At 32.0% G+C, this 22762-nt stretch overlaps 2 protein-coding genes across 3 annotated transcripts; one reads left to right on the plus strand and one right to left on the minus strand.

The window, feature by feature from the left end:
* Positions 1 to 11826: 11826 nt before the first annotated feature.
* LOC120575921 (methylsterol monooxygenase 2-2) lies at positions 11827 to 14213 on the minus strand. 2 transcript variants are annotated; one of them, XM_039826803.1, is made up of 7 exons: positions 14184 to 14213; positions 13823 to 13960; positions 13236 to 13381; positions 12991 to 13110; positions 12685 to 12897; positions 12506 to 12586; positions 11827 to 12180 (listed from the first exon to the last, which is right to left on the minus strand). In XM_039826803.1, exons 1-7 carry the CDS (start codon positions 14211 to 14213, stop codon positions 12093 to 12095), a joined length of 816 nt encoding a protein of 271 aa, XP_039682737.1. In that variant the 3' UTR covers positions 11827 to 12092. The 2 variants fall into 2 exon arrangements, with proteins under 2 accessions (XP_039682737.1, XP_039682736.1); XM_039826802.1 differs by having other exon boundaries at positions 12506 to 12640.
* A 1873-nt stretch (positions 14214 to 16086) lies between these two features.
* LOC120575986 (uncharacterized) lies at positions 16087 to 16839 on the plus strand. The gene has a single exon (XM_039826931.1). It carries the CDS (start codon positions 16087 to 16089, stop codon positions 16837 to 16839), a length of 753 nt encoding a protein of 250 aa, XP_039682865.1.
* The last annotated feature ends 5923 nt before the right edge of the window (positions 16840 to 22762 follow it).

Below are 22762 nucleotides of genomic sequence, written 5' to 3' on the forward strand. Positions count from 1 at the left end.
TAGTTTTAATTATTAAAAGAAGGATCAAACTAGAAATCAATCCTAGAATATGTTGTGCAATCGTTTTCCAAAAAATAAATGAATTTTCATCGTATTTATAGGTTTCGTTATGAACAAGACAAATTTATGTTTAAAAAAGATAATGATTCTATAATTTTAAGGGTTTTTAAAAAGATAAAACTATTTACTCAATATTATAAGATCATTTTTTTTGACAAGTAATATTATAAGACCATGGAATTTATACACTATAAAGAGATCAAGTCATGTGCTATTGTTTAGATACAAAGAGAGAAATATATGGATAAAACTCTAAAGTTTACGATATTTTTAAAGTTTATTTGAAGGACAAAGTCATTAAAAGATAAATACATAATATTTATATTTATCTTTTTTAAAAACCCTTCATAAAATTATAGAATCATTATCAAATGTCTCTTAAGTATGTCAGTCTGTTATGTAAGATCCAGGTATTTATCTCATTTTTATGTTAAATTATTTTATTATAATTTAACCTTAAGGTGTTTTATTCTTGCGAGCGATGATATTATTTTATAAGTTTTCAAATTTTATAGATAATACGTGCTTCTAATTATTTAATTAATACAATATTTATTTTATTTTTCACTCCAAAAAAATTAATTAAAATTATTTTAGTTTAATTTAGCACCGCCTATTTTATTATATATTTCTTTTTGCGAGGATCTATTTATTAGATTATGAACGTAATAATAGACTCTATAATAATATCCAAACCACCATGGAACAACTAGTAGAAAAAGTTAAATATCACTCTTTGTGGTGGCTAAAGGCTAAGAAGGCCAACTTTATGTACGGTTCACAAAGACGGTGGTCGGACCCTTTATTATGTTTGGGTATCAACCGACTAGCACATTGACTCTTCATTGTATGGTTGACTATTTCTAGGGATGGCACTTTTAGTACATCTTGTACTTAGGTGTTTCACTGCCGTTGTTAATATATCCCATTTTTATGTCTTCAAAAAAAAGATTATGAGTATCAGTAATAATAAATTAAATAATTTTTGACCAAAATACAGTCATGGTTGGAAATTTATTTTGTGGATACCTTATAACCACTATTGCCTATTAATTTGATAAAAGAATTGACTTGCATTAGTTAAAGCATCATGTAATTTTGAGTGGATTTCTTCTATTTTCAATATACATAGGCTTAGAGTAACTCCCTATTAGCACAGCGTTAGGTTTCTTGTGGTGCAAGCAAAACAAAACTAGGGTTTCAATGGAGAAGATGAAGTTGGTTATGGTGGTTGAAGTTAGTTGAAGGGAGAGAGTATTGAATTGAAAATTTTATTCACACACAAATGATTGAGTTACAAGCAAATATATATACAATGACTTATAGAGTAAGTCTCTTGTAACTAACTAAAGTGAAGTTTATCCAAACTAACAAACTAAACTCTTAAGTGTTTGTTAATCATTTGGATATATATAATTTTGTTTTAGCTTCTTAAAAAAAATCACTTGATCTTACTAATAATTTATTCACGTGTAACCTTTGCTTCTCTCTTAGCTTGATCCAGTGGTAACCTGTCTTTTATTTTACTTTTTTGTTAAATAGCTTAATGGAGATCAAATGGTCCACTGACTAGACTCTAGGCATGGCAATGAGGCAGGGTAGAAACGAGTTTCACCTTCTCCGTCCCCATATTCTACAATTATTTATTTACCCGTTACGCTACCCATATTCAACGGGGATGAGAAATTGAATCTCATTCTTGTCCCCGATAGATTCAGGTCTCCCCGCCCCATTTTCATCCCAGAGTGGATATATATTTTTAATAAAAATAAAAGTATTTTTCAGCCTTGAGTGCAATGTTGTAATGCAATATTGAATAAAGAGATGATGACGATCAATGACTATGTTGATGGAGAAGAGAGAGGAGAGTGTGAGATATGAAAGGAGAAAAAGAGAATTATGATAAGTGATTGTCATCTTAAAGAACGAGACTTTGTCACGTGAGTGAAATGATTTAAGATTTGAGTTTCTATTTATATAAAATAGGTAATAAATTAATTTTCTACATTCATGACAGGTTTGGGAGTTGCAAAATTTTATAAATGTAGATTAGCAAGAATTGCAAGAATAACAAATGATCATTTGTTTAAACCATTAAGCCGATGGTCGCACAATTCGGTTTGATGGAAATCACTTCGGCTAAGCTTTATAGATGGTTCATTCTTGCTTTTCTTGCCATGAGATTTTGTAATATTTTTCATTATCCATAAAATTTATATATTTGTTTTACATCTTAACAAATGCATGACCCTTTTTTATGAGAAATGAAACTCTTTTTTTTCACCCAATAATTTAAGATATACTTATATTATTTGTATGATTTATATGATTTATTTTGATGAGTGATATTTTGTTATGATATATGTTGGTATTTATTAGTATAATATATATGCTATTTGATTTAGAAATATATATATGTTATTTGGTTTAGAAATATAAATGTCATTTGATTTAGAAATATATATGTTATTTGGTTTAGAAATATAAATGTTATTTGATTTAAAAATATATGTTATTTGATTTCGAAATATATATGTTATTTGATTTAGAAATATATATATATATGTGTTATTTGGATTAGAAATATAAATGTTATTTGTGATAGAAATACATATGATTTGTTGCAGAAATAAATGTGATTTGTTATAGAAATAAATGTTATTTGTTGTAGAAATACACATGATTTGATGTAGAAATATATTTCTTATTTGGTGTAGAAATATATATATATGTTATAGAGATATAATTGTTATTTGTTACATAAATATTTTATATATATATATTAGAATAGAATATTGAGATTTTGGTAGGCAATCTAATATATTTTTGTACTAGATAATATATTTTTGTACTTAATATAATATATTTTGGTACTCAATTGATATATTTAATTACTAGATCTAATAGGTGCATTACTTGTTTCCAAAGTTTCTCACTTATTAGTTGTAAATTATCTCTATAAATAGAGAACTCACACAGTGCATTCTACACACCGAAATTCACAGTTGATGCTTCCTGTGCTTTTCTTCTCTTCTCTCCCTCTTTTGACTTGTGTTGATGAGTCTTTCTTCTTTTTCTACTCCTTTCTGTCCCTTCGGACTTAAAAGTGTTCTTAAGAGTATAATCCCTCTTACATTTAATGTCATTTTAAAGAAGAGAAAGCGGTATAGTTCTTCGTCGATCAATCCAAGGTAAGGGTGAGACTAACTTTGCAATTCTATTAAGTATGTGAATCAATGGTTAGGTTTAACATGATGTAGGATGAGTTTTTGAGGAATTGAAAAGTAGGTTAAAATTGTAGAATTAATGAATAAACGGGGAAACTTGTTAAAAAGATGTAGAAACTGTCCTTAGACCATAGATAATGATTAAGATGATTTGATGATATTATATAATAAGATTAAGATGATTTGATGATATTTATAATGTTATATAATTAGATATATATTGCATGAATTATGTTTGATGATTGAGATGTTGATGACGTGCATTTGTAATTGTTATATATGATGATTATCATTATTGATTGATGCTATTTTGTTGTTGTGATGAATATGATTTACTTTGATGATATGATTAATGAGAAAATATTATATACTGTGAATTAATGATTAAATGCATTACTTGAAATATTATTGAATGATCAAGATGTTGAAATGAATTGTTATTAAGCTTGATATGAATTGATTATGCTGCAATTGTTGTTAAACTAAGTTGCATGAGTTGTTGTTGATTATCATTTGATATTGTTATATCTTGAGATGTTTACATGTCGCCTATGTTGCTATTGTTTGTTATGTGAAATATTTATATGACTTATGTGGAAGATGTATGATGTTTAAGTTGTTGATACTTCATATTAATATTGTTATGTTGTGAATTGCTTGTGCTGTTTCTGTTGCTGTTATGAACTGCTAAGTTGTTTGTAATGTGATTTAATGATTAAATGCATTACTCGAAATATTATTGAATGATCAAGATGTTGTTAAAATGAATTGTTAAATGATTAAGAAGTGAATTATGGATTGAATTATACCTACTTGAATTGTTGTTGAATGATCAAGAAACTTTCGAGAATGATTTGTTATTTAACTTGATGTGATTTGATTATGCTGCAATTGTTATTTAACTAAGTTGCATGAGTATGAATAAGTTGATGACGTTTAGCTCCAAATTATTGGATGCATGATAATATGTTGATTACGATGATTACGGTGTTTTGTTGTTAAGAGTCCATGCATAGCATTTCATTGAGCTTTGTCCTCACCACATTTAGGAGCTTTGTGCTCCGCACGATTAGGAGTTTTGTCCTCCGCACGTTTTAGGAGCTTTGTCCTCTGCACGATGAAAGTATATTAATACTTATGATGACGATTGGTATCACATGCATATAAGCGTCTAAGTTGCATTGTCGCATTTGTCGAGTCAAGGTCGTTGTTGATGAATTATCATCCATGAGTTGTTAAGTTGTCGATGAATTATCATCTATGAGTTGTCGAGTTGTCTTCTACCTATGTGTTGTTAAAGAAGTACCTACGAAGATTATACGATGTTTATGATGTGAATTATATGATGATGACTAAGATGTTGCTATGTTGTTTAACATATTGATTATGATATTGCTATGTTGTTTAACATGTTGATTATGATATTGTTATGTTGCTATGTTGTTTAAAATGTTGATTATGATATTGTTACGTTGCTATATTGATTATGATATTGCTATGTTGTTTAACATGTTGATTATGATATTGTTACGTTGCTACGTTGTTTAACATATTGATTATGATATTGTTAAGTTGTTATGATGTTGTTTGTATATAATTGTTACTATTAAGTGATGGATATGTTGTACTATATATGATTAATTATTATTAAGTGAATGCTATGAATATGTTGTTGTTATGTTTTCATAAGATGATGAATACGTTGTTGTTATATTATTATAAAGTGATGAACATGTTGTTCCATATATGATTAATTATTATTAAGTGAATATTATGTTATGTTATTGATGATGATCGAACGTTGTAATTACTTGGTAATTGTTTATCAAAGATGCTATTGTTTAAGATGATTATGTTTAAGATGTTTATGTTGAAGATTTATGATGTTGATTATGGTGTTAGTACGTGTTGTTATATTAATATAAAATGATAAATATGTTGTTGTTATATATTATAAGATGATGATTATGTTGTGTCGTATATGATTATTATTATAGGGAGATGATGATTACATGATATTATCTATGAGATGTTAAATGTACTTGATGATGTTTATGTTAAGTTGATAAGTTGTCTTTTATTCATGAAATGATAATGAGATGTTTGATGAATAATTATTATTATGAATTAATGATGTTGTTATGTTATATATGAATTAATTAAGATGTTGTTATGTTATATATGAACTATGAGTATGATGTGATGATCTATGTTGTTATGATTTGGTTAATACGTGTTATATGATTATGTTATAATGTGGTAAATATGAAGTAAATGATAATAGAAGTTGGTTGTACTGTTAAGAATTATACATGAAGAATTATTATTAATAATAGATGAAGTTATTTGTGTTGTTAAATATAATTATTGAATTATATGCTTGATATTATTGTTTTGTGAAATCTCACCCCTTCTGCTTGAAAATGTTGCTCTTCGTATGAGTAACTTGCAGGTGATCGAGTTTAAGTTGCTGTTGTGAGTGGATTAGCTCTCACGTGTGTCTTTAGGTGCTCTGATACGTAACGGGATGAGAATTTTAATGTTGTCTTTCTATTCCTTACGTATTGCTTAAAGAATTTTCATGAATAAGATGTTGATCGAATTTGTATGAGATATTAATGATGAGGCCTTGTGCCAAAGACTGTTTTGATTATTGAATAATGTCCGCTGCGAAGTATTAAAGACTTTTTAGTTATTGAATTTTAAAGGATAAATAGTTATTTATTCAGTTTATGATTTTAAGAAAAGAAGTGTGACATTCCGTTTTTGTTAATTACTCTGATTAAATAAATGAAATTTTCACGTTGGGAAAACAGGGTGTTACAGTTGTTCACTACATAAGTATTCCATACCCATGTTACCAATTTAAAATAAACAATAGTGTCAGGACGAACACTAATGTGTTTGTCTTTCCGTTTATATTGGTAAATATATGTTGTGAACATTTTTTGATTATTTAAAAAACTAAATTAATGGAATGATTTTAAAGGATAAAGTTGCAAAATTGAAAAGTTTAAGTGAAGGGTAAAATCGAAAGGAATAAATGTTACGGAAATACTTCAAATTTTTATATAAAATATAGGTATATTTTATAGGAATAAAAAAAATAGATATTTTTAGCATAAGATAATTTAATTTCAAAAATAATAATTATTTAAATAAAATAGTTTATATTAAGAGTAAAATTGAAAGAAAAAAGCTACACCAAAAGTTTGCATCTCCTCCATTTAAGGTATAAAGATGTATAGAAAGTAAAAATTGAAAGGTTTTTTGAAAGTAAAGTGGGCCTAAATTACTGGCCTAACAAAACCAAGGGAAAACACGATTTCGTCAAGCATTTCATGTTCTCTTTCCAAAAAGAACATGAAGAACTTTTGACAATGCCATGCCTTAGAGAGAAACTTGGACCAAAATGCACATCCAACCCTTTGTTCATCTGTTGGAATAGCAACCTCTGGAATAGGTTGAGAACATGCAAAGGATCATTAAATATTGAATTCATAAGTCAGATTGAAAAAAGTGTTATGGAACATGGTATTTTATAAATATCTTCATCATAGTTGTCAAACCTGAACAACGTCTGATATAAGAATGGAAGGATGGCCACTATATCAATAAATAATTATTTTTTCAGTAAATAATTTATATCTTAATTTAAATAAAAACTACGTATACCAAAATCTTGCAAATTAAGCAAAGAAAATAAACACCGCTTGAAAAAAATAGATAAGTAATAATTAAATAAGGTACGAAATGAGAAATTGCAAAGGATACTGACTCATCAATGAAGTTTTTCCGACCCCAAGAAAAAAGAAAAAATTAAATTAGAGAAAACGAAAAGAGGGAACAAAAACCCTAAGTGAAGGTTACATACATACCCACTGTCACCTAGAATGATGACTCTGACCAATGTTCCTCTGCGTAATGCCATTGATTGATTCTGGATTATTAAGGATTATACTTGATGGATTTATATATAGTTGCGGAGTTGAATTGTGGATCGAGGTTTGAGAGATGAGAGAGAAAATGGATATATGATAAAAATAAGAGAAAGGGGGCACCAATTTCGATAAATTTGATTTTTTTTGGTCACCTACACTATTTAGCTACACACTTGAATTGCTTTCAACACCCTCTTATTTATTTTTATTTATTTTTTGTTTCAGTGCAGTGAAATAGTTAAGGATTTTTGAATTTACATATTTGTCGCTATCATAATATCTAGAACCAGCCAACATTGCAATAAGTTGCTACTGAATCCTAAGTACATAATAGTCGATGAAAAATAGAATATAAATTGATTGGAATATGGTATACTTACTTTGCAAAGAGTTTTTGATGTTAGAGCAATAACATTTTAGTTTGCGACTCTTGCTGAGGAGAGAGTCAATAAATTGATGCATGATGAATCATATGTGTAATTTAAACTATTTTAAAAACGTATTATAGTCTCAAGTTTGTTGTGAGATACATATATATTCTACTCAATATAAGAGAATGTTGAAAAATACTCCCTCCTGTCGCCATTACGAGAAACAATTTTTTTTTTCTTTTTCAGATTCATTAAATATGTAATGTATCTTATTTATATTACAAACGAGATATATCAATTATTTAATAAAAGTCAAAAAGAAATATTTACTCATAATAGTGATCCGAGATAATATGTGTTAAAGTGACCGTTGCTATCACTTTTCACAATAGATCATTGGTTTCATGGAATGGAATAAATGACCACTTTTCCGGTGGCTCTTGAAGTCTCTAAGTAGGAAAAAGCTTCAATGACCTCTGAAAATGGTATAGGAGTCTTGGGGTCAAAATCCAATCTGTATAGTCGTTTAAATAGTAAAATATATTTAAGCTAAATTATAGCAGAGATCCTTTAATAAGTTATTTAATAATTAATAAGTTAGTTCTGTGAATTACATTTAAATTACACCATTTTTGAAGATATTTAATTGTCACAAGTTAGTTTTATGTTTCTTTTCATACTACTTAGATCATTTAAGTTATTTAATTGTTAAATTTAAACACCAAATAACTTACATTTTTAATATCTTGTTTAAAAAAAAACTTACATTTTTAATATCTGAAATTCCCCAAACTTTTATAGTTAAATAACTAAAAAAATTAAATGGTAAAAAAAACTTAAAAATCTTAAGAAAAATCATGTCTCCTTAAAAAAAAATGATTTTGTCAAAATTTAACTAATCCCAATTTTGAAAAATAAAATCAAAGACAGAAAAACTTCTTTTACTGGTCATATTGTATAGACATATATAATAAATTACTTTTCTCCTAAAATATTTCTTAGGCTTTTTCCTTAGAGGGACCAAAATTCTAAGAAATATTTTAGATGGACTAAAATCAAATGTTGATATATTACTGGGACCATTTACTTATTTAATCCTTCTAAACTTAACTTTTAATTAAAGAAAAAAAATTAGCATACAGGTAGATGAGGGTCAGTGTCCTTGAACAAGGCATGCATCCTCTTGTAATCAACAGGATTAAGGGAAGCAGCAACAACCTTGATGAGGACTTGATCATCTTTGAGTTGAGGTATGGACCAATTTGGATGTAACTTTAGAATATCTAAAGCCTTTCCATGTTCAGAGTAGAACCAAGCATTTGTATGAGTTGGAATAGTAATATTAGTAGGATCAATGCTTGAAACTTCTGCTGCCATATTGATGAGTTATTTGGAAGAGTGGAAATGGAAGTACTAGAGTGGCCCTCTAGTGCTCAAGTGATAGATATGGAATCATGAATGTTGACATTATATAGACTCTGATTTTAGGGTTAGTTAATATATAAAACATTATTGGAGTATTATGATATAATCTAACTTTTGTCAAATTTGTTCAGGCAAATAAGTTGGTGAGCTAAGCGACACTAAAAAGATATATATAGAAAAGAGATTGAATTCGATCACTGATTAACCTAACAACTAATTTATTAACACTTGTGTATTTAAAATAAAACTTTTGTCGTGTTTAATTTTATAGCTTGCATCATTGTTTTCTTACACAAGACATTCAACTTTATATTTTTTTTTTTATATATAAAATAAAAGTAGGTCTTCCATTTTTGATGAGTTAATTAGTTGTTAGATTTACTACATTGTCAATATATTTCATGATATTCTATCAACAAAAGAATATTCCATAATACTTATATTAACTAGACCATCAACGAACGGGTCATATCGAAGGCAATATTTGATGGTAATAGAAAACAAAATAGTTTAGATAAATGTCATAATTGTCACATAGTATTTTATAATATTAGGTTAAAATTATTTTAAGTATAGCGAGACGGATTAACATTTATAAGTAAGAGATAGCGAGACGGGTTAACATTCATAAGTAAGAGATTTCCAAAAAAATAGCATATAATTAGGAACATAATTTTATTTATTTTAGATAAACATTAAATGCAAAAGTGTGGAGGAAAAAATTAGGTTAAAATTAGGTTGAGTACAACGAGACGGGTTAACATTCATAAGTAAGAGATTTCCAAAAAAATAGCATATAATTAGGAACATAATTTTATTTTACTTTAGATAAACATTAAATGCAAAAGAGTGGAGGGAAAAATTAGCTTAAGTATAGAGAGACGGGTTAACATTTATAAGTAAGAGATTATATATCGTTATTCTTTTTGATCCGGTTGGACCAAAGAAGATGATTTGTTGGATTGAGATTCATTATATATAGAGATTGAGCTTTTCGTCATCCGCCACAGTCTGTCATGAGTCCTCTCTATCGAAAGAGGGTGATGTGTACTTGCACATGCTCCCGAAGCCCAAGTCGGTAAATGGTTCAAGAGAGAGTGCGGCTAAAAATTCAGTTTAACTAGGGTCTTGGTTCTCAAGTATTCATATGGAAAAGTTGTCCTTGATGGACATATGCGACCAACTAGGTGGTCTTCTATCATTGGACCTGGATTGGAACCTCAGGATCTGCTAGTCCGGATCATTATCTAGTGGGATGTAGAGCGTGTTCATCCTATGGTATTGCCTGATCTCGGGTCTTATATCATACTTAAGTCTAACCATAATGGGCCTTAGCCTGATGTGGAATAGTTCGATAGTAGGATTATATATTATTAGTCGTTAACTTTTATTTGAATAAGCTAAAATAACTTATTCAATTTGACAAATTACTTAGTTTATCATACCAGGCTCTAGGATCTTGTTTAAGACCATATAATGATTTCTTAAGCTTATAAACATGGTCAGGTTGCTTCAGATCCTCAAAACCAGGTGGTTGCTTGACAAATACTTCTTCCGATATCACTCTATTGAGAAATACACTCTTTACATCCATTTGATATAATATTATGGCATGATTTACCGCATAGGATAGAAGTAATCTGATTGCTTCCAATCTTGCAAGTGGAGCAATGTCAATAATCTATTGTGCTTCATTGTTCAAACGAAATGTCTCATTCTGAAACTTTTAATATATGTATCTTCACCATCTTCTCTTCAATCGGATTTATTAATCTAGAAGTTTATAAAAATATGCGGGTATGGAGGAGAAAATATTGTACATATTTTTGGAACACTAGATGTCTCTTATATGCATAGGCGTCAAGACAAACTACCAGATATCTTAGGTTTGTTACATGTGTTTATCGTGCTGAATAGGTATACAAGAATCAAACTAATGTTTTGATGAACAAATTCGAACCAGTTAAGTTGGCTCGATTATTTTCTACGTTCGGATTCGAACAAAATCAAAATTAAACAAAATGTAAAAACAAAAGAACCATATCAAACCAACATGTTCTTCATCAATTTAGTTTGAAATTCATGAGAGAAAATATTTTTGAATCTAACAAAACCGATCTTTTTCTAGTGGTTTGGATTATTTTCCATCACAAACTTAAATCAAACCAACTTGTTACCCTTAGCGCTGCATAGAAAAAACTAGGTTTAAATATGAACTCTCAAAATAGTAGTGCTGAGGTTGTTCACATGAGACGAAGTGGCACTGGAAATTAACTTGTTCTTGGCTTGGTCCAATTTGTCATTTTAAACCGAAAGAAATTGGTTTGTTGATTCCTCAAAAAAAATAAAAAAAAAAATTGGTTTGTTGATTTTAGTTTTGGAGAGATCTTACTTTTCTCTTTTAAATTATAGACATTATAAAAGAAGACGCTATGGGAACTTGTTTTCTAAGAGCTTAATTTTCCTGCTTTCTGTTTCTTTTATTAGCTTTGTAACCAAAAAAAATAAATTATAGACATTATAAAATGCTTATTTAAAATCAATTAAGTGTGGTCGAAGTATTATATGATCATTTATTATGTTTAAAATCAATTAAGTGTGGTCGAAGTATTATATGATCACAAACAGACATTTAAAATCAATTAATCTTAGTCCTCCAAAACCCTTCCAAAATCCTCTCCCAAACAGACCCTTAGGATGTAGTACTCTCAAAAGAATGTCAATTCTAAAATAAATTTATTCTCTTCTTACAATGCAAATCTAGAACAATATTAAAGCTCAAATTGGGAGAGGTATCTAACATGCATATGAATCGTCTCTTTCATTTCATTCAACTGGTTTAAATCCAAAATAGTCACTGTTTGCCAAGAAAGAATTGTAATCAACAAAATAGATGCACAATAAACTTTTCTAGATTAAAGGGCATGCATGTCCAAAACAATCCATATGTTGTCGACAATAACAGCTACCAAATTACACAACAAGACAAGACAATTTTCAAAATTTCCCTTAAAGTTTGGTAATCAACCTTTTCAATGGTTCTAGATATCTACAATTTGTTCCCTTCCTCACTGTTTCCTTTGTTCGCTACTGTATTCAACTCCAGTGTTCTTTAATGCTTTCAACTTTCTGTATCCTATATCAGTTCCAAATATCCTATTATAATGGACAAAAATATCACATATCAGTGTCTGTTTAACAAGCGGGATATCCAATTTATAAACCCACGTTACTAGGAAATAGATTACGAGTCATCGTGCATTCATGCTGCTGACCTAGACAGTATGATTTCGATCTGACAGTTTATGTTGTGACTTTATTTTTGGATATGTTTTGTAAAGTCAAAATACAAACCGTCAGATTAAGATCAGGAAGGCTGAGATCACATGACTGTGAATATGAGGTTATAACAACAGTAGTGAGTCCAGTCCAATGTTACTTAGCTGATCTTATTAAGAGGAATATGATAAAAAAAACTTACCGGTCCATGTATGTAAAGGTTGATGAATAGTTTCCAGACTTGGTGTACAACACACGATGATGATAGTCATGAAAATCGGCTCTGGAAATGGAGATATAAATTTTAACTATAGAGAAATAATCAAAATAACCGAAACTAATAGGTTGATGTCAAGTAAAGTAAAGGAAAAGGAAACTCACCCTCCATAAAGTGGTAAGAAGTTTGAGGGGCTCCATGGGAAATGATAACCGCAATGTGCCTCAACTGTCTCGAGGACTCTAAGAACCGTATATAGCCAAAGAGTAATCAAGTGAGGACCAGTGATAGCAGGACCAAGCATGGTCGGAAATCCAAGGAATAAAATCTCCGCAGGATGACCATATTCAGAAGTCAGTCCAAATGGTGTGGCATACCTTCACAACATAGTTAAAAATCTTTGAACTTCAAGAAAAACCCAAAACCACTTCACAGCTCATTGATAATTGTAGAACATGTATAAAACTTACTCGTGATGAACTCTATGTACGTGTTTGTACAACCATTTTGTGTGCATTATCCTATGTTCCCAGTAGAATAAAAAATCCTCCAAAATGAAGTAAAATATTATCTGCGTTAAAACTACTCTCCTGCGAAATGGAAAGCAAGTCTTTCTAAGAAATCTTCATAGAAAGATGTATTCTAAATGTTTATAGGAAAAGTTCCCATCATGAAACTCATAAGCGAACTAGTTTCTAAAGAAACCTGAAAGTACCAGGACGGCAGAGGAAGGCTACTATGCATGCCCATGTATTTGAAAACAGGATATGAAAAAATCATCGCAGGTAGATTGACTCCAAAATGTAACACCAATAAGCGAATAATACATCTCTCCTTAGTTTCAGGGCTGTTAATTTTTGCCTACATGAAAGTGAGAATTAGCAATAAAATCTTACATAATGATCATACTATACTCATATAGTATAATGATAATACATCTCTCCTTGAATGATTGATATCAAGGAAATGGAATTGCTCTAATGATTATAAAAGTATGACGATAAGTTTGTCCTTCAAACGTGCCATAAGTCCTTTAAAAGGAAAGATGGGGAAGAAGTAAAGTGGCTAACTTAGTATTGTCAAATAACCGCTATAGCGTAGCGGAATTTGAGCAAATCACTATTGTTCATTTAATACTAAGTGTTGTCAAATATCGGCGCTATATCATTGTAGCATTGTGGAATTTGAACAAACCATTATTTTTGAAAATCTATGATTGACAACCCTAGGTTAATCTAGATTGAAATACAAAAATAATAGTAATAAAGTTTAAGGTGGCGATGAAATTGAAAATCGGTAAACCTGAATTTTGTAGTTTGAGAGCCATCCTGTCCTCTCAAGCCAAATAAATGGAAGCCCAAATAAAAAGAAAACAGTTTCATGCAGAAAGAAAGTTCCGAAACATGCCAATTGAAAGTCACTGAAATTTGTAATCAGGTACTGCAGGAAAAAAAAAAAAAAAAAAAACGAAACAGAAAACCCGTTATTTTCTATGATTTGTGATTAACATCACTAATTTTAACTCACTCAGGTACTCTTCAAGTGAAAATCCAAATAATAAAATAATCCAAATTCCATTTCATCAAAATGAATAATAAAGAAAAAAAAAAGAATAATAATAAAAATAAAATGCATGTAGTGATTTGGAAATAAGGAAGAGAACCTGCCATGCAGATTCGATGATGAACGGCATAGCGAGAGGTGAGGAGAGAAGTTCCAGATCGATACAAACACTATTTTATTCTATTGTATTTATAATTATAAATCTATGATTTTTGGTCAAAAATAATAATATCTCAGATTTAGTTCATATGCACTTTTTTCTTTTTCTATAAAAAGAGAGACTAGAAATTGTAATTATAGTAAGATTATATCTTTTTTTTATAATAAATATAATATTATCTTTTGTTAAAAAAGAAATAAAACTTTGTGATAACTGATAGCAAAAAAAAAATTAAATAAAAGTAATTTAGAAATTATTTATAGAAGACTTAAAGAAAAAGCTATAAGTCAAGGATGAAAAAACATTCAAGTTGAAAATTATTCTGCATGTTAAAACAATTTTTTAAATTAATATGATAAAAAAGACATGGAACAAAAATCTTAATTATTTTAAACCATTAAATATAAAAATAATTTTTTTACATTTTTTTTTATTTTCAAATGAATTTTTTTCTATATCAAAATTTTCCATCCAACTCATCTATTCTATTGAATTTTTTCAATTTTAAAAATTTAGGAAATTTTTTAAATTTTGGAATTTTTTTTTTCTGAATCTTTCTTATTTAAGAAAAAAAATCTGAATTATTTTTAATTTTGGTATTTTTTCAACGATTTTCTTAATTTTTTTATTCTAGAAATCAATATTTGGAAAAAAATCTGAATAATTTTCTAATTTTGGAAATTTTTTAATTTTTATTTCAGAAGAAAAATCTTAATTTTTTTTTCGATTTAAAAAATTTTGGAAAAAAATCTGAACAATTTTTAATTACATAAATTTTTTAATGTTTTTTCAGAAAATTTTATTTTAGAAAACAATATTTGGATAAAAATCTGAATTTTTATCTATTTTAAAATTTTTGGAAAAAAATCTGAATATTTTACTAATTTTTTAATTTCGGAAATTTTTTATTTTAGAAATCAATATTTGGAAAAAAATCTGAATATTTTTCTAATTTCGGAAATTTTTTAATTTTTTTATGAATTTTAATTTTAGAAGAAAAATCTTAATTTTTTTTCGATTTATAAAATTTTGGAAAAAAATCTAAATATTTTTTAATTTCGGAAAATTTTTAATATTTTTTCAAAGTTATTATTTTAGAAAACATATTTGGATAAAAATCTGAATTTTTATCTATTTAAAATTTTTTGGAAAAAAATCTGAATATTTTTCTAATTTCGGAATTTTTTAATGTTTTTTGAATTTTTTATTTTAGAACAAAAATCTTAATATTTTTTTTTTACGGTGCATAAGTATTTTTATTTTTTTTATAAGCAAGGAGAATGGACAGACATCAAGAGGCAACATCGACATCCCAACTAGGTTGGCACTCCGAGAAATCTCCATCCTATGCCGCCAAACTCTAAAAATTTTATTAAAAAAAGGGGAAAATTTCGTTTTTCAAAGCTCCGCCAGGTATAATCTCTTCCATTGAATCTCTGTTAATTAAATTTTTTTTGGGGGGGGAGTGAGGATAAAAGAAAAATAGTTTGGATTGGTTGGAATTCTGAGTCTCAAAAAGGAGTATGGAGGGTTGGGTGTTAGAAGGTTAAGAGAGTTTAATTTAGCCTTGTTAGGAAAATGGTGTAGGCGTTTGTTAGTGGAGAGGGAAGGGTTATGGCGTAAGGTGTTGGTGGCTAGGTATGGTGTGAGGGAGATAGTCAGGATTAGAGACGGGATAGATGAGGGTGGGGAGGGTTGGTTTTCGGGTTGTGTCAGGAGGAGGGTGGGGGATGGTTCCGATACTGATTTTTGGCGGGATTGTTGGTGTGGTGATGTTCCGTTTCGTGAGCGCTTTAGACGGTTATATGATTTGGCCGTCAACAAAGTAATCACGGTTAGAAATATGTTTTTATTGGGGGTGGAGGTTGGTGGTGAGGCGTGGCAGTGGCGTCATCGGTTATGGGCGTGGGACGAGGACCTAGTAGAGGAGTGTAGGGCTTTATTACTGACAGTTTCTTTGCAGGAATCTGTTTCCGATAGATGGTTGTGGTTACCGGATCAGGGAGGTGGTTACTCAGTCTGTGGGGTGTATGACATGCTGACATCCCAGGAACAGCCTCAGTTACATTCTTCTATGGATTTAATTTGGCATAAACAGGTACCTCTAAAAGTATCTATTCTTGCTTGGCAGCTTTTGAGGAACGGCTTACCTACGAAAGGAAATTTGGCAAACCGTGGCATTATTTCTATGGAGGGGCGGTTGTGTGTTTCCGGTTATGGGCATGATGAAGATGTAAATCATTTGTTTTTGTCTTGTCCATTTTTTGGTGCCTTATGGTCTTTGGTGCGGGAGCGGCTGGGGGTTGTAGGCGTTGATTCTCAGTCTATGACGAATCATTTTTTGCAATTTATTCAGTATGCTGGTAGTTTGAAATCACGTCGATCATTCTTCCATTTGATTTGGCTTCAGTGTTTTTGGGTTTTATGGAATGAGCGGAATGATATAGTTTTTAGAAACATGCAGAGTTCTTTATCACAAATGTTAGACAAAGTAAAATCATCTTCTTTGTGGTGGTTAAAAGCTAGTAATGTTGTTTTTAGCTATGGTATTCATAATTGGTGGTCGAGCCCTTTGGTTTGTATGGGCATCGGTTGATAACTTGTGTATTCTTGACAGGGTTTTGTTTTCTTCCGTGATTGTTTAGCACGCCTTGTGCTGTAACAATTACGTTTGTGGTAATATATATTTCATTTTGGCTTGTTCAAAAAAAAAAAAAAGGGAAAAATAAATACAAAGGAGGGGGGACTAGGCCAAAACCCTCCAAAGAGAAAACAGAAAGCAAGAAAAAAAAAACAACAAAAAACACCATAAAACAGATTATGGTAATCTGTAATTGGGTAAACCACATCTATCCCTAAAGTATTCACTCATTAGGGAGAGAAGACAACTAAACCAATCCTTGCACTGAATGACCCATGCTAGGTCCGCAAAAAAATCAGAACAAGTTTATGAGACATATATAAATTTTTAAAGAAATCTGAGTATCATAATTACCGATACCTCTAACATTCCAATGGAGGAAATTCATTGAGCAGTCTGATGATTATCACCCCGAGCACGGGTTTTAGGGGGTTGCTTAGCCAAGACTTGTTGCACTTTAATTTTCTGTTTCTGCTTCCTTGTAAGGACCGATGTGAAGTCTTCCGCAGCTGACCTTGCATCATATTCATGAACTCTGTCCCATAGATCTAGGCCATGTTGAATGTTCTTGCTGTAACGCCCTAGTCGTTAATTTATTTATTTTGGATTTATTTAGAGTCTTTTATATGATTTTAAATAATACTGGTGATTTATGTGGTGTGATATATTTTATTATATAGTTTAATTTAATAATAATTAGATTAAGTGAGAAATTAGTATTATTTTGGAGTGTGGGGAGTTAATTAATATTTAATAGAATTAAGGGGAGTTTAATGAAAAGAAAAGGGAAGTTACTTTTTGGGAGTTAAGAAAAGAGAAAAAGTCAGAAAACGTTTTTACGTGAAAACTGTCAGTTTTGGGAAAAAGGGAGAGAAGAGCAAGTAGAGCAAAGTTCATCAATTCATGTGCATTTCTTTCTGCAATTCTAAGGTAAGGGTGAGGTTTGCTTCATTAGTATAGATTCTAAATTCTGATTTTTGAGTTTAACAGGTTTTGGTAGAAAATTGGGAATTTTAGGTTTATGTTGAATTAGTGGGTTTGAGTGCAGAGACTGTTGTTTTGATGTTAGAAATAGGTTCTGGTTGCATACAACATTTAGTTTCATATCTGTAAACTGATTTGGGGAGTGGAATTGAGAAAATTGGGATTTTGGGTAAAATTCTGGGTTCTGGTCGTGCTGATATTCATCGCTCGCCTAGGCAAGTAGACCTTCCCTCCTCACGGGTGAGCAATCTTCATGGCTCGCCTTGCGAGCAGAACCACTCGCCACGGCGAGCAAGTGCATGTGAGATCATGATTTTTGACGTGTCGTTATAAGCTGTAAAATGGATAGTTTTAAGTACCTAGATGATTTTAGAGAGGTCTGAGACAATTTTCAGATTAAAAAGATGAATAGGGAACTTAAAATGAGGTTTTAGTGAGAAAAATGTCAAAACTCCCGAGAGCACCTGTTTTGAGTTCGCCTTGAGTTCGCCACGGCGAGCAGCCTTTTTTCTTGTGCTCGCCATAGCGAGTAGAAGTACTCACGAGGCGAGTTGCCCAGTTTTCTGAGCTGTTTGTGTTTAATTGATTAATGTTGATTGGTATTGGTGTTTAAGCATGATTATGATTAAATTGTACATTTTCTGGAATGATTGAATTGATTATAATGGTTTGTTGTTGACTGGGATGTATGCTTCTATTTAATTAAGTTATACATGATGTTGCATTAAGGAGTGGTGAGTCATATAAATACATATGCATTGTTGGAGTTGTATGTAGATATACACCAGTGGAGTTAGTTGCATAAGCATAAAAGCGGGAGGGCTTCAGCCCTGGAACGCCTTGTCGTTCAAAGCGGTGGAACACTAGTTGTTCAAAGCGGTGTTTAGCGGTGTGGACTTATGTCCTGAAAATGAATCTTTTAACCATTCAATTAGCGGTGAGGGCTTCGGCCCTGATTATGGTACCACATGCATATTAGAGGAGTCTTAATGGAGGTGTCGAGTGTTGCATGAGTTGCAGTTATTGGTTTTAATTACCGAATGTTGTTGATGTTGATAAATGATGTTATTATATATGTTGATGAAAATATTATTATGATAGGGTGTTAGATTCAAGTTGATGAATTATTTATCTATATTTTTGTTGTGAATCTCACCCCTTCTGCTTGAAAATGTTGTCCTTCCTATGGGTAACTTGTAGGTGATCCTGAGTAGTAGGTGGTGGCTCAAAGTGTCTAGGGCTCTGATACGTGGGATGGGATTTAATGTCACCTTTATTCCTATGTATCAATTTTTGAATATTGCTGATGTAGCCCTATGGTTGTTGAATTTATGTTGTTAAGGCTTTTATGCCAAGATTTAATTATTGGAGAATTAATATGTTGGATGTTGATGTTATTTAAATGTTGAAAATATTCCGTTGCAAGGTTTTAATGAAATGATTAAAGTTGGTTGTTTATTAAATAGTTTTATATACTATTTAAGAAATTTTGAATTAGTAGGGTGACATGCCCGTTTGGGAATTACTCTGATGCATGTTTATTTATTATTTAATTGTTTTGGGTAACGGGGTGTTACAAATGGTATCAGAGCATGGTTGATCCGTCCAGCCTAGTAGTAGAGTCGTGTTGAACCACCTAGGATAGAGTGTCAACTCTAATGTTGTTTCTTGTTGTTCTGATTTGTTGTTTCTTATGAAGAATCTTAAGATGGCTGGTCGTAATGATGTTGCTATTGCTGCTGCACTTGAGGCTGTAGGTCAAGCTGTTCAACAGCAACCGCAGGCTGGAGCTGATAACGGTGAGGTGAGGATGCTGGAGACCTTTTTGAGGAATCATCCACCAGTATTCAAAGGAAGGTATGATCCTGACGGTGCCCAGAAGTGGCTAAAGGATGTGGAAAGTATTTTCAGGGTCATGCAGTGCTCAGAGGTGCAAAAGGTGCGGTTCGGAACGCACATATTAGCTGAGGAGGCAGATGATTGGTGGGTAAGTTTGCTACCTGTGTTGGAACAGGATGGAGCTGCAGTAACCTGGGTTGTGTTCAGGAGAGAATTCCTGAATAGGTACTTCCCGGAAGATGTCCGAGGAAAGAAAGAGATTGAATTTCTGGAGCTGAAGTAGGGTGACATGTTTGTCACAGAGTATGCTGCAAAGTTTGTGGAACTTGCTAAGTTCTACCCTCACTATACTGCGGAGACAGCTGAATTCTCCAAATGTATAAAGTTTGAGAATGGCTTGAGAGCTGACATCAAGAGAGTCATTGGGTATCAGAAGATCAGAAACTTCTCTGAATTGGTTAGTAGCTGCAGGATCTATGAGGAGGACACGAAAGCTCATTACAAGGTGATGAGTGATCGAAGGAGCAAGGGACAGCAGAGTCGTCCGAAGCCGTATAGTGCTCCTGCTGACAAGGGAAAACAGAGGTTGAATGATGAGAGGAGACCCAATAGGAGAGATGCTCCTGTTGATGTTGTTTGCTACAAGTGCGGTGAGAAAGGCCACAAGAGTAATGTTTGTACTAAAGATGAGAAGAAGTGCTTCAGGTGTGGTCAGAAAGGACACACTTTAGCTAATTGTAAGCGTGGTGATGTTGTTTGTTATAACTGCAATGAAGAGGGCCACATCAGTTCGCAATGTACACAGCCGAAGAAGGTTAGAACCGGTGGAAAAGTGTTTGCATTGACTGGTACGCAGACTACTAGTGAGGACCGACTTATCAGAGGTACTTGTTTCTTTAATAGTATTCCTTTAATTGCTATTATAGACACTGGTGTTACTCATTGTTTCATTGCTATTGAATGTGCTTATAAGTTGGGTTTGGTTGTATCTGATATGAAAGGAGAAATGGTTGTTGAAACTCCAGCAAAGGGTTTAGTAGCTACTTCTCTTGTTTGTCTAAGGTGTCTGTTGTCTATGTTTGGTAGAGACTTCGAAGTCGACTTAGTTTGTTTGTCGTTGATGGGTATGGATGTTATTTTTGGAATGAACTAGTTAGAGTATAACCGAGTTCATATCAACTGCTTTAGTAAGACGGTGCATTTTTCTTCTGCTGAAGAAGAGGGTGAAGTTGAGTTCTTGTCTACGAAACAGATGAAACAACTAGAACGTGATGGAATTCTGATGTATTCTTTAATGGCATATTTGTCGTTAGAAAATCGAGTTGTGATTGACGGGTTGCCGGTGGTGAATGATTTTCCAGAAGTGTTTCCTGATGAGATTTCTGATGTGCCACCAGAGAGGGAGGTTGAATTTTCAATTGACCTTGTTCCGGGAACGAAGCCGGTGTCGATGGCACCTTATCGTATGTCAGCTTCCGAGTTAGCTGAATTGAAGAAACAGTTGGAGGACTTGCTTGATAAGAAGTTTGTAAGACCAAGTGTCTCACCGTGGGGAGCGCCTGTGTTGTTGGTAAAGAAGAAGGACGGTAGTATGAGGTTGTGCATTTATTATCGTTAGTTGAATAAAGTTACAATAAAGAACAGGTATCCACTTCCTAGGATTTATGACTTGTTGGATCAGTTAGTGGGTGCAAAGGTTTTCAGTAAGATTGAATTGAGATCAGGTTACCATCAAATTAAGGTGAAGGATGAGGATATGCAGAAGACGGCCTTTAGGACACGATATGGTCATTACGAATACAAGGTGATGCCTTTCGGTGTTACTAATGCGCCTGGTGTGTTCATGGAGTATATGAACCGAATTTTACATGCTTTTCTGGATAAATTTGTGGTTGTATTTATTGATGATAGTCTGATTTATTCTAAGACTGAAGAGGAGCATGCAGAGCATCTGAAGATTGTATTGCAAGTCTTGAAAGAGAAAAAGTTGTATGCCAAGTTGTCGAAATGTGAGTTTTGGTTAAGTGAAGTAAGTTTTCTTGGCCACATTATTTCTGGTAGTTGTATTGCAGTTGATCCATTGAAAGTTGATGCAGTATCACAATGGGAGACCCCGAAGTCAGTGACTGAGATCAGAAGCTTCTTGGGTTTGGCTGGTTATTACCGCAGGTTTATCGAGGGATTTTCGAAGTTGGCACTTCCGTTGACTCAGTTGACCTGTAAGGGTAAGTCTTTTGTGTGGGATGCTCAGTGTGAGAGTAGTTTCAATGAGTTGAAGCGAAGACTAACGACTGCTCCTATTTTGATTTTACCTAAGCCGAAAGAACCTTTTGTTGTTTACTGTGATGCGTCTAAGTTGGGCTTAGGAGGTGTTTTTGATGCAAGATGGAAAGGTGGTACCGTATGTTTCTAGGCAGTTGAGGATTCATGAGAAGAATTATCCTACGCGTGATTTGGAGTTGGCTGCGGTAGTTTTTGTATTGAAAATTTGGAGGCATTATTTGTACGGTTCCAGATTTGAGGTGTTCAGTGATCATAAGAGTCTAAAATATTTATTTGATCAGAAGGAGTTGAACATGAGGCAGAGGAGGTGGTTAGAGCTGTTGAAGGACTATGATTTTGGTTTGAATTACCATCCTGGTAAAGCCAATGTGGTTGCAGATGCCTTAAGTAGGAAAACGCTGCATATGTCTGCCTTAATGGTGAAAGAATTCGATTTGCTAGAGTAGTTCAGAGATTTGAGTCTTGTCTGTGAATTGACACCTCAGAGTGTTCAATTGGGGATGCTAAAGATTAATAGTGATTTCTTGAATAGTATCAGAGAAGCGCAGCAAGTGGATGTGAAGTTTGTTGATTTGATAGTTGCTGGTAATGGCACTGAGGAAAGTGACTTCATGGTGGATGATCAGGGTGTATTGAGGTTCAGAGGAAGAATTTGTATTCGTGACAATGATGAGTTGAAAAAGTTAATTTTAGAGGAAAGTCACAAGAGTAGCTTGAGTGTTCATCCGGGAGCTACAAAGATGTACCATGATTTGAAGAAACTGTTTTGGTG

Source organism: Medicago truncatula, chromosome 6, assembly GCF_003473485.1.
Source record: "Medicago truncatula cultivar Jemalong A17 chromosome 6, MtrunA17r5.0-ANR, whole genome shotgun sequence".
In the NCBI taxonomy this organism is placed as follows: Eukaryota; Viridiplantae; Streptophyta; class Magnoliopsida; order Fabales; family Fabaceae; genus Medicago; species Medicago truncatula.

Excerpts from the sequence above, each read along its gene's own strand:
- LOC120575921 (XM_039826802.1), bottom strand. The coding sequence starts at position 14,213 with ATGCCGTTCATCATCGAATCTGCATGGCAG. Across the intron at positions 13,111-13,235 it reads AGCCTTCCTCTGCCGTCCTG|GAGAGTAGTTTTAACGCAGA; the intron begins GTACTTTCAGGT and ends TCCATTTCGCAG. Across the intron at positions 12,181-12,505 it reads ACCTTTACATACATGGACCG|GATATTTGGAACTGATATAG; the intron begins GTAAGTTTTTTT and ends CCATTATAATAG.
- LOC120575986 (XM_039826931.1), top strand. The coding sequence starts at position 16,087 with ATGTTTTTATTGGGGGTGGAGGTTGGTGGTGAGGCGTGGCAGTGGCGT.